The sequence below is a fragment of the Verticillium dahliae genome, genomic scaffold, assembly GCF_000150675.1.
Source record: "Verticillium dahliae VdLs.17 supercont1.8 genomic scaffold, whole genome shotgun sequence".
In the NCBI taxonomy this organism is placed as follows: Eukaryota; Fungi; Ascomycota; class Sordariomycetes; order Glomerellales; family Plectosphaerellaceae; genus Verticillium; species Verticillium dahliae.
Window position 1 is genome coordinate 340,058 of NW_009276927.1, and position 12,327 is coordinate 352,384.

General features: G+C 55.3%; 1 protein-coding gene across 1 annotated transcript in view; it reads left to right on the forward strand.

Annotated features, from left to right (window-relative positions):
• Positions 1–11,766: 11,766 nt before the first annotated feature.
• VDAG_04663 (uncharacterized protein) overlaps positions 11,767–12,327 on the forward strand; it is a gene marked incomplete at its 3' end in the record, with an annotated part of 2,493 nt that continues 1,932 nt past the window's right edge. The window contains exons 1-3 of the mRNA XM_009654267.1: positions 11,767–11,843; positions 11,898–12,044; positions 12,106–12,302. Of these exons, the coding sequence (XP_009652562.1) occupies positions 12,026–12,044; positions 12,106–12,302 (216 nt within the window). The 5' untranslated portion in view covers positions 11,767–11,843; positions 11,898–12,025. The remainder of the gene's footprint in view (positions 11,844–11,897; positions 12,045–12,105; positions 12,303–12,327) is intronic.

Sequence of the window (12,327 nt, forward strand, 5' to 3'; positions counted from 1 at the left end):
ACCACCCCACAAAACGAGCCGCGCTCGTCGTTCGCCCGACTGGTCGTCCATCCCCCATTCCCGCCCATCCAAGAATCCCGACGCCCATTGTCCCCCAATCTCGCCACCCGCTAGCCCGTGGGAACTGGAAAATGGGACACAAAAAGACGGCTCTTGACTAGCGAAACTCTGTCTCCGTGATCGCCAGGGGTCCTGTTCTGTACCTCGGTAAAGAGGCGAGCAGGAAGGAGCTGGGGCTTGACATGGTAGGCGCCAAGGGAGCAATGGGCAGAACGATAAAATAGTATCAAAATGGAAAGTAAGACGAGAGGGCTCTCTGTCTGCATACGAGCACTGAGGGCGGAGAGGGAGAGAACATGTGTGGGGGTGCGTTGCAGCTGCGCCGAGAATAGGAACGAACAAGCTCAGAGGATACAACATGGTGATATTGGGAGGGATCTGTCTCAGCAGGGGGTATCACGGAGGACAGTCTGGATAGACTTTTGAAGTGTCTGGGGTCCAAGGGACGTTTCGAAATCGCTCACCATAGAAAACAGAGAGATAGACAGACACGACAGAGAGAGGGGCCAATCTTGTTCGTGCTGAGTCAGGGTTGACAAGCTTAAAGAATGCCGGTGCGCTCGGCTCGACCTCTTTGAGCGCCCGCTGCCCGTCGGGGAATTGTAAACCTAATATGTCTTGACCGGGACGCGAAGTTTCTTTGTATGCGGATTTTAGATGAGGCAGTACAGACGAGACTCTCATCGGGCGAGGGATGTAAATCTAGTCATGGAATGTTCCGTTGGTCTAGCGGAGAGAACAGTCCCTCGCTGACACCTGGGAGGCCTTGAAGCCTCCATGGTTCTTGGCAAGGCCACAAGAGATACATGACAGTGACAAAGGGGCGTGTTGTCAGCAAGGTTTCCTACAGGGCGCATAAGCACGCGGCAGATGTTGAAAATGGCGACAAGATGGCCAGCACGACCTTTCCCAAAAGCATGATAGACAACTTTAGCTCGCCCGCCACGTTGGCGAGCGGGAAGTCTTTCGGGGGAACAAGCTGTCATGCGCCTATGATTCGAACGCTAAACACTCCGTCATGATCTGCCCTTGAAGAAGAAACAAGGGAGGCTTCCAGAATGCTTAACATAGGACAGACGGCGCTGTCGATCATGTTGGCGCCGTTCGACGCCTCTGGCGTGATGATCTTCCGGGCACATCGGACCATCAGCCACATCTGGTTTCCACTATCTCATTCACTTGCGTACTGTACTAGCTATCGTGATCTTGGATATGCGAGAGGGCAGAGCAAAGTCATGGGCGTGATGTACTGTTGCGCGCTGTCGTGGTCATGACACTAGGTAGGTGACCTGAGTATTCGCCTAACGACAGGGGCACAGTAAAATGATGATTCGTCGCTTCCGCTGAAAGAAGTCCATGTATGATGGTCGGCAAAACGAATTGGTCGTAAAGTTCTTGGCCATCCATCTGTATTCGGCGCGGGAATATCGGGGTGGTCTTGGCTACGCTTCCCGGCACGCGCCATCGCAGAAGGTGGTGCTTCCGGAACGCTGGCCGACGGACTGACGTCAAGAGCCTTGATCTGCCGGCGAAAGCCGTGGAATGGATATGGTCAAGAACAGCACAAGGGAATTTTCGTCGGCTATTGGACCGACTACGAGAGCTGTGGTGATGCCCGACACATATCGGCCTCCTCTGGCAGGATGTTACTCATGGTCCTTCCGACCCTGAGGACCTCGCCAAGAACAGCCGCCTCAGCCCCGTCACGCGCTTGTCGTGTACTGAGGTGGGCCTCATAGACGTAACAGCCGGCGCGCCTCTGCATAGCTAGTTGAGCTCATTGGCAGGTCGGCCTGAACCGAGGACACTATGTCTCGCCGCTTAGTATCCAACCAAAAGTGCATTTAGGGGACTGGTGCCACTTTCCTGGCGAGCAACATGTCGTGCGTAACGTTCCTTCGCGCACCGCCACCACTCGGTCATATCGCGGAGTGGCAGGACGGCGCCAGCGGGTTGGCGGCAGAGGCTGCACGCGCCGTGAGACAGGTAAGATCACGACCGCTTTCGGCAACGCCCTTGCGTATATCACATGCTGTCAGCTGATGAGCCGGAGCGACTGCTGAATCATCGTACGCTCGCCAGCCAAAAGAGGCGTAAAGGAATGTTTCCTGTGTACATAGTACAATGTACCCCGCAAAGCCGCAAGTCTATGGGGTTATATGTTGCCCTACGACAGTGAGACAGACAGAAAGATTTATATCCTGACATGTGTAAATCCTACATTATCGCCAGATGCTGGGGTGGGATTGCAAGAGCGAGCCTAATCTGACTTGGGTTAGCGCAGGTGTGTCGGCAAGCGGGAGAGCTAATGCAGCCTGCGGATGAAAATAGCATCAGAAAAGAACACGAGTGATGCTGAGAGGTTGTCCATTTGGGGCGGCGCCCGACGGTGAGAAACTTAGCGCCTGTTGGGGTTGCTACGGGCGGTTTTCTGGCTGGTTCTTGGGTCGACATACTAAACACTACCTAGCCAAGCTATCAGGCCATGCTATGAATGCGGGTCTGTAGGTACCATGTACATAGTATGTCGGGGGCAAATGCCATGCGGATTGTCTACCGAACGGATCAACAAGAAAAGTGGCATGCTGAACCGAAATGCCAGCTCGTGATCATGATTCCGTGCGGAACCAGGCAATGCAACCATTCTGCACCGAATGATTTGGGTTGGCCAACGACGAGTTTTGCAATCTGTTCACAAGTTCTTGAGTCAAACATCTGGAAAAGAATGACCGTGTTTGATAACGTGCAAAAAAATTGCCTATTCGAGCATATGGTGTGAGACAGTCGGCCCCCGCGGCTTCCGGGTGGGTGGGTTTTCTCTCGACAGTGACTGGGGCTTTCTCAGCGGAGATCCGGGGATGATCGGGCAGAGTGAACGAAGGGTCCTCAGTACTAATTGCAGTACCTCAACCGAGAGATTTGCGGCATCGCAAGACGTCATTGTGTGCGGCATTTCATTCAACGGACTCAGCGGATAGCCGTGCCCTGGGGTTTCCCCGTACCTATCCAGCCCTAGGTATATCGCCGATCCGAGGCTTGAGGCTACAACATGGTGATGGGTCGTCCGCACACATATTGGCCGATTGACGGGGTTGCAGGGGGTTGAGTCAGGAAAGCGAAAGGTAATGGATAAGTAATAAGAATGGCGAACTTTTTTCATTTTTGGGAGGGGGAAGGGGTTGACGCGGTGAATAGACGATGGTTGATAGGGTTGATCACAACGTTGTTGTGGATGAAGATTACGAACTTCATTTCCACCGACTGTTTGATGTATATTCTGGCTATCGGGGCGTTAGACCTGACAAGGAATGTTCTGCGTACCCTGACGCCAAGCGTACCATGTCCCAGTCGTGAAGAAACGGCAACGCAAGCCGCTCGCGCTATATGATGGTGAATGGTACAGCACACGGCACCTTGCCGCCGAAACTGCTTAGCCCGCCGAGCTATGAGGCCCTTGGCTGCACTGCATTTATAATGGCTCGACGCAACCCGCTGCGCAACGATTCGGGGGTTCTTGACGAAGCGGGTTAGCAGAAGTGCGCAACGGATGTAATACTTGGGTGGTCAGTTGCTTCACTGCAAGGTTCGCCGCACTAACACAGGGCGTTTTGACAGCCAGCCACGCCACAGTTCCATGGCAGGTTCGGTTATCGACCGCTATTGATGCAAACCACGACGACCGCGGTGGGCGCTTTCTTCAAAGTTGACTAGGTGCCAAATTGCAACTTCACTAAAGAATCCAAGCAGGATCTTGCCGATGAGGGAATCATAGTCGGAGTGTCAGGCAGCGCGCCAAGCACGGGGTGCGCCAGAGGCATCATCCATTTGTAAACGCCGATAGGTCATTGAACGAAGCGACCACCAGCAATGGAGAAAGGAGCGAAAAATGGCATCTGGATAGCGGAGCAGAACCAGGCCGCTGGGGCGGACGACGGCTGAACGGTCAGTGAGGTGCCTGGGTTTGGGGTTTCTTTGGGGCGAGGACCGATGCTGAGACCCAGTTCTGAGGTTCCCTCCCAGCTAACAAGGCGGAAGGGCTGGGGGGAGGAGTGGTGGGCGAGCTGACAGCCCACGATGCGAGTCAATGGTGCTCTTTGACAGAAGGCTGCGGAGTCGAGGGAAACCCAACCTGGCGCGGGTCACTACAGTACCTGACTGACTCGTTCTGCAGCTACCCACCTTAGTTCGGTCTCATTAAACCTAGGCGAAGGAGGACAACGTCGAGGACTGCATCCGTACCGACGCAAGTGCTTTGTGTGGTTATGGTTGACAAGAGGGACAAGCTCGCGTCTCCTCAGTGGACAATGGCGTCCGCGCCAGCCTATTGAATGAGTCTGATGGTGGTTGGATAGGATGGCGGTACGGCTGTGAGGCCTCTATGCAAGCTGCTTCTTTCGGCCGAGGAAGCATTGTCGTCAAATAGCCAACTTCGGAGGGGCGATAGCAGGGCCTGCAGGACGTCAAGCACAGGGTTGAGTTTGCAGCATTTGCTGCAGAGTATGTACAGGGTACATGTACTTTGAGGCGCACGTAGGGCACCGCTTCAGAGCGTAGCGGAGCAGCAGTATTCCGTCGTGCTAGAGTTCGTCGAGCAGATTCTATTTTTCCTCTCTGAGGGAGCTTTGTGTGTCGCCATGGGCGTCGACCGAGCAGACAGCCATCTGTATTGTGGGTGACGGCAAACTCCATGATGGAAGGCATCAGCCTGTGCAGCCTACCTTCTAAGGGTGAAGGACAATTTTCTGTACTCTGAGCAGGTCCAACCCCCCTCAGCTCCTCCTTCCCCCCAAAGACAAGTCGACCCCGCCCGACACATGGTGCGTCTGAGCAATGGGGCTAACATAGGTGGCCCCTGTCACCGGGGAAACAGCAGGCGCGCCTTACCCGTCGAAGAGATCCTATTCTTAGGCGGCCACTCAACGATCACAGGTTTCCATGTCTTCTGGAAGGAAAGTAGCAAGGCACCTTCTTAGCGTGGATGCTACATGGTACTTGGTGCGGCCGCTGCTTTCCCACCTTCCCCCCTGCTCAGGTACCTAGGCAGGTGGAACGCTCACAAATTCATATGAGGGTCTCTATTACTGAATGACACGGGAAAGGATTAGATCACGACGTCAGGAGGGGTCTCAGGGTATCACCAAGCAGGGGGCGGCAGGAGCGCCGTGATGAGAGGCCCAGGGCTTGGCAAATACGGAAAGCGAGTTGTTGAACTGAAATCGAGGCAAGAGCGCATGGGATCGATTTGAAGCTAGGGCGTTGGGGGGGAGCAAGAAGCCCTGGTGCTCAGGCTTGCTAGTAGAAAGCATGAGCTACCTACGTTAAGGCAGGTACTTGGGTACTGCCTCCACAGGGCCCTGGTCCTGGTCCCAATGGGTGCCATGCCAGCGCCGTGCGTGCACCAAGTACCAATAGGCAGCAGAATTACAGTTGCTGCTTCTGTTCGCTTCGATGATACCTCCTGTCATTTGCTGTCAAGGGTCACGAATCCCCTCTCGCATTATGCAAGGGCAAAAACAAATAGAGGTGCAGGGAGGTGCAACCAACAGCGACTTCAATCTTGGACCGAAAACAGCGAGGGCAACGGCAACTGCTCCTCCATTGCCAAGTACGGCAAGGACAGACATGATAGAGCGGGAGGAAACTGCCAGGCGCTGGCCTTGCCTGCTGGCTATGACCATTGACGATGGCAAGCCTGTTGAGCCAGCCAGCCTCTTCGTCTCTCTGCCATAATCGCAACTCCCCCGACACCGCTGCTGTTCTGGCTCAGGCTCTTTCGCATCGCGTCTTTCGCATTGCGTCGGTTCCTTGTAGCGAGCATCCGAAGGTCCATGTCGGGAACTTAGCATGATAACCCCCACCTTGCCCACATGCTCATTTTTCGATGGGGGTTGGGTTTTTTCCCGCCCCGTTCAACGCGACGGCGATTCAGTCCCTTGTGACAAAGAACCCACCTTACCCACTACTCCAGTGTAGGCGACAGCCGGGGGCCAAAACATGACAGGAAAGCGACAGAGGTCGGCGATTCTCCGATGCAGTGACGTTGATCGTTACTCATTCGGCGGACGAACTCCGGATTTAATGACTGCGACGAGCAGAGATCGCCCCTACCAGTCGTCACGGTGGCCCTGGCATCATGATCTGACTTTGACAGCCTCGGCAGAGCACAGACAGACAGCCTCCCCAAGTCAATATGGATACACAGTCAGGGAGCTGATATTCCAGTGTCGGTCGCATGGCACAGTGTTGCTGCTGTTCTCCGTTCCCTCAGAAGGCAGGGATATACAGTGTCCGCTGGCATTGAAGTCACATCCAATCGACAAGGAACAGCAAGTTGTACGTCGTACCAGCTTCATCGCTATCCTCGGCCGACCCTACAAGAGGAGCACGCCTGTGAGCCGTTCGAGGAGTCGACAATGCAGTCATTGCTGCCGTAGTCGCAACCGGTGCTACAAGGGATGGCCTTGATCGCGCGCACTCGGCATACTTTTCTCACCGCTCTCCCAGCCTTCTCGCCGTCGCTACATGTGCATGGGTCGGTCTAATACAGCCCGACTTTTATCACGCATGCTTGTCTCCGCTTCTGAAACGATACTCATTCTGGCCGATGTCTTGTCCCAGCACCTGGCAAAGATGGCCTGGCAGGTGCTGACACGCATATATGCAGGCCCATGATGTGCACAGGGAGACTGCTTCTGTGGCCTTGTGACCCAATCATCGACGTTACTCTCTGGGAGCAAGCACATCGAGGGATCTCTCCACAGCCACAACCGAAATCCACACACACACACACACACACATACTACGCCTGATGAACCGTCTCAAAAGATTGCTCACGCCTTTCGCCCGCATCACCTCTCGCACCAAGTCTACCATTGATCTGATGTGCGCCAAGCGGAACTCCACGCATCCATCCATTCCGCAGGTCGGGACAGCCCTGACCTCGAGCCACGCCACGCTACTCTATGGAGCGGGTACATTGGTTGGTACGGCAAAGTCACCCAGTTGCAGCTCAGTCGATCATTATGGAACGTTGCCTTTGCATCCACGACTCGCGCGAAGGCAGTAAATGTCAAAAGTTCAATGAGGCCACGTGCGCATAGTCACCAACTAGGCGTCGACAGAGCGCGGTAGGCATACACAAGAATACAACAGCTGTTGGCGGAACGACCGTTCAGCACCAAAGCGAAAGCAGAGATAATCGATTGATGTTGGGGTCACACGGGAAAAGGGCTGATCAAAAATAGAAACGGACTACGCCCTCTTGGGCCTGGCGCCACCGTTCCCACCCAATACCCGAACGAAGAATCTGAGCACTGGAAACCAGAGAAACATTTACTCCCCCGTGTGATCGAAAGGACGATCAAAGTTCGCAAACCAGAGTAAAGACGAGAGCCTGTCATCTTTGTTCGGGAGGTGCGCTCAGCAACAGAGACCGAGAAAGCGAGCCTCCGTGTGTTCATCCCGACACTTGAGATTACGCTCAGGCCGATGCAGTCACCACGTAGGCGATTCAAAGTCGCTGAAGCCTCATTTGGAGCTGAACAACGTAACCTGTGATTGCAACTCCGAATATGGAGCAGATCTCAGCCCAAATCTGCTGCGAAGCGACCACTTGACATAGAATAGTCGTCTGGCAATACCCTGAGGACCCTGTCTATGGCTATGGAGCCTAGATCATCTGTTGAGGGTGCGCTTCAGCGAGCAAGGAACAGCAAAGAGCTTGTGGCTGGTCTGATCTCACTGGCTAAGAATGAGCGAACTCACACCTCGAGTGTACTGATGAATGTTGACTGGTGACTTTGTCGTCTCGACTCCGGCACAATGCTTGGCATACTTCTCAAACCGCACTGATGGGACCTTCGTCATTCCTTGACAGGACAGGCGAAGATAGCCACATGGACATGAGTTGCCAAATTCGGACACGAGAAACCGTTGTTTCAGCCAACCAGATGCAGCAGCAGCCCTGTAGACCCCGATCTACCCGGTCCCTAGCATTGGAGTCCACTGAACAGGGGATGTCTCCAGATCCAGGGGTTTTTGGTCGGGGTGCGGTCTTGATGGTATCCCTGAGGGGTTCGCACAGATGAGAAGCAGGGGGCTGCGGGTTCGTTGAAGCGACGTAAATCAACAAGGAGGATTCCCAATGAAGCACATTGTTCAATCAGACCGAAGAACTCGGATGGCAAGTCGGTGGATCCTCACTATGCAGACAGTCATCCAGGACGTCCCGACCTCCTCTGACCCCATGGACCATTCCGTTGAGTCGAGAAAGAGAGGGTTCGCCGTCGTATCAAGTTCAAAGAGCTTCTTCGATTCACACGACCCAGCGACGCCAGGTCGGCCAAGAGCCTGCGGTGAGCGGCCTCGCATGACACAACCCCCTAAGCAGCCAGTCCGCGAGGTATCGGGTGTCTGACTGAACATTTTCAAGCCTCGAGGCCGGCAAGACCACAGAAGTTGAGACGAACATATTCGTTGGCCCACGATCTTCCATTCTGTCAAAGAGGCGAAGAAGGTAGGCGTTATAGCGTGGGGGACATCATGCCAGACTGCCTGACCACCATCCACAGTACGTCACTGGGTTCGACCTGTTGAAAAAAACCGCTTGGTAAACCCTGCCGTGGCGCCGCGGTCACTGCACGCAAGAATTCCACATCTGCCAATCAAGTTGTGAATCGCCAAAACAGCGCATGCTTTCCGCTATTCCGCGAAGCCGAAGGCCAGCTTGACCTGATGTTCAACCTAGGATACCTTTACCAGCCACCAAGCCGTCCGGGATTTGACTGCATGCCTTGAGGGCGTCTGGTGATGTCCGTGCTCAGGGCTGGGTTTGCTGGCCTGGTGTGAATCGAGGACGATTCTTCGCTGACGAGGATCTCTCCCAGTCAGTGATTGGAGCTTCAAACCCTGGTGTAAGGCTTGCTGTGCGACCTCGGAATCGTTCATCTGTTGTCTCATTGCCCAGCTGGTTGAAGCTGCTGGCCTGGCATGTCATACGCTGTTCTGCCGGCACCCCATCAGCCGGTCTTCATACATCTATTGCCCACAGTACAATGTGGTGGGTGACTGGGACTGACCGGCACCCTGCAAGCACGATGGGTTTGGTCGGGGCCTGGCAGCACGCCGACCGACCCTGGGCGGGCCTAGCTATGGCAGACAACGCCGCCACAGTGCCCGATCCGCATTTCTCGATGTTGGGAAGCAGACCCGCATAGGCTCCTCAGTCTCATGCGGAGGTAATGCGGCTCTGATGGTGCTAGCTCGGTCAAGCCGCGGTGTAGGTGCGCGAGAACGAAGACGGATACCTCGACAAGGCCGGCCTGCAGTGAGTGAGTTTTTAGCAACATAGCTGAGCGTAGGCCTGATTCGGCGTGGTCGGCCGTGGTAAGGTTCAATCGGTCCCTTGGTGTGGTGTGGAGAGATGGGGATGGATGTGGTCCGACGGTGAGGCGTGTGCGCTACCTTGATAGGGACAAAGCACCTGTGAAAGTTTGACTTCAGTGAGGTCAGGTCATGCGGCCACTGGGAGAGATGGTTGCAACCGCACCAGTGTGTGTGAGTTGAGGTTTCTCTGGCTCGCTGACTTGTCCCCATGCTGATACATTTCTGTCACAGACGAATATGTGGTGGACGGCCGACGCACAGAATGGTTCTCATGGACCACGACGTCGACAGCGCACTAAAATCATGACCGCGCACGCCCGCCCCCCCTTTTCAGCCACGCCCGTCGTACTCCACGATCTTAGCATGATGCTATTGTTTCTACATCTTGGTTTCCTGGCACTTGACAGGAGAGGATCAACAAGAGACTCGGGTCAACTCCAAAGGGGCGTACTGTTTCATTGAAGCGCTTGTGAGACTGATGGAGCAACATACAGTCGCAGTCTCTCGAGCAAAGGCCTCCAAGGCTATGACGTAGAGCCACCCAGTCGTGGCCATCATGCTCCAAGTGAACGCGACCGGCAGGGTTCTGTCGACGGCAAGATGTCTGCGCACTCTCATCAGCATGTCGCTCTCCTCGTTTTCAATCGAGTAACACAGCTCGCTCCCTTGATGACGATGACCCAGGTCATGGTGCCGCAAAACCATGACGACGGATAGCTTCCTGGCGAGCCATTGCCAGCCGACGGAAGAACATGGACATTTTGCCGCCTGCCGCTCGTTGGTATATCCCAAGGACATGGATGAACGTAGTCGGTACGACTGCAACCCTCCCTTTCCGCGCCCTTTCGCCTGCTCACAGCTTCACATTGGCCGTGAGCCTGAAGCAGGAGGCCCGATCGATGGTTGGTGAGTCCACAGTCCTTGGTGACAAGAGGACAGGAGTATCCGCAAGAATTCACACGGTTCACGGCCTCTTATTTACACATGGGTCTGCAGCTCAACGCTTGGGCGTTACGTACATGTGCAGTACCATGTACAATGCGCTTTTCACCTTTCCCCTTCTACACACACCTGAGGTCGACAGAGAGAGAGAACACAAACCCCCTCCCCCCCTTGTCCCAGGAACTACCGTGGATCCCTGCTCAACAGACGGCCCACCTATCGTCCACCGACTCACAACTTCGATGACACCCTGTCCTGGCTTGCCTGGCAAAGCTGGCTGCCTAGAGGCCCCACTGGGCAGAGCTGGCTTTGCCTGACTACTGACCCTGCCTTACCTCGCCTTGCCTTACCTTCCCTGTGCCCATCTGGCTGTCAGCTTTGGCTCTAGTGCGCATGGCACAAAGTCATCGGCTGGCACACTCAACGGCGTGGACGGCGGCGGCGCGGACGGCCCTCTCCCCTCAACCCCCTCCACTCGAGCTTGGCTGGGGGCTCGCATGGTCAAAGCATGGGCACACGGGTCCCTCATGCGTGGTGGCACGCTGATGCTGGTGTTGCCCTTCCTGTCGCAACACCCCCCGGCCTGCCCTGTGCTGGGGCTCTGGGGCGTGAACCTGGGCTTGGGCTTGGTCTTGGTTTCCCACTCCCACCCTTTCTGGGGCTTGTTCGGGCCGGCCTTTCGTTGGCGCACTCGCTGGCACAGCACAGCCGGCCTGTTCTTTTCCTGTCCTCGTTGCTTTTTGCCCCTGCCCACTCCTCCCACCCTAATGGGTGAAGCCAAAATGTGCCCGCCCCGGCCGGTCCTCTCGTCCCGTTCGGGTCACTCTTGTGCTGCCAGTCGCCTTATGACCCCTCTGTATTTAACTAGTTGGCCCTTCCCCCAGCCTGGACGTCCGTCTTTTTGTCTCCCCCCAATATCACATCCAGCAAGACATCACCAGCCTCGTTGCGCACTCTCGCTCACCACCCACATTCGCTAACCGCCCCCCCTCCTCCCACCTTTAGGAAGTCCTCGTTGACTCCTGTCATTCGCTTTTGCGTTCGTTGTTCTTTTGTTCTTTTGTTGTTCGAGTCGAATCCCGGAAAACGAAGCTTACTCCCGCGACATCAACCATCCCCGGCCTCATCACCAAAACTCCCAACTCTTCGTATCGGAACCGCAGCCAAGCCATCTTGCACTTGGTTCACTGCCCTGTAGCAGATGTCTCGGCTCGATACTTGAAGTCCCCAAGTCAACAACCACGCTCGCTTTCCAAACCGTCTCAGACAAAAAAGGAACAGAAAAAGAAGAAGGGAAAAGGGAAAACCGCCCACTCCAACCAACAATCGCTTTCAGTATCAAACTCAGGAACAACGCAACCGTCCGCACGTTCCCGTCTCGACCCTCCCCCACCACGCTCGCTACCCCGAATCATACACGCGGCTCATCTGTCCGTGTATACCTACCTATTCACCACGTAAGATTCTGCGCCAGGACAAATGTGCCAGCGTTGCACTAACACGCCCTGCAGGTTCCTCGCCCAACACACTCCTCACCACTCTCGAAAAATGGCTGGTCCCGGAGGCGGTCCTCCCCGTCGCAGCCACACCAAGTCGCGCAAGGGCTGCGAGACCTGCAAGCGTCGGCATATTCGATGTGATGAAAACTTCCCTCAATGGTACGTGAACATTGCTGGCGCGCAGAAACACTACGGGCCTTGACTAACACGGGGTTCTCAGCCGAAACTGCACCAAGCACAAGATCCGCTGCCCCTACAATGACATGCCCGCCATGGAAGACCGGTCGACGACCCCTGACAAGCCGGGATCTCATGTGGACGCCCAGCATCGTTGCCGACATTGAGCAGTGGCAGCGCACCGGAATCTTTCCTTTCCCCAAACTCGCCATCTCCTCACCCCCAACCCGGCCGAGTACAGCCTGGAAGATCTTCGCCTGATCTA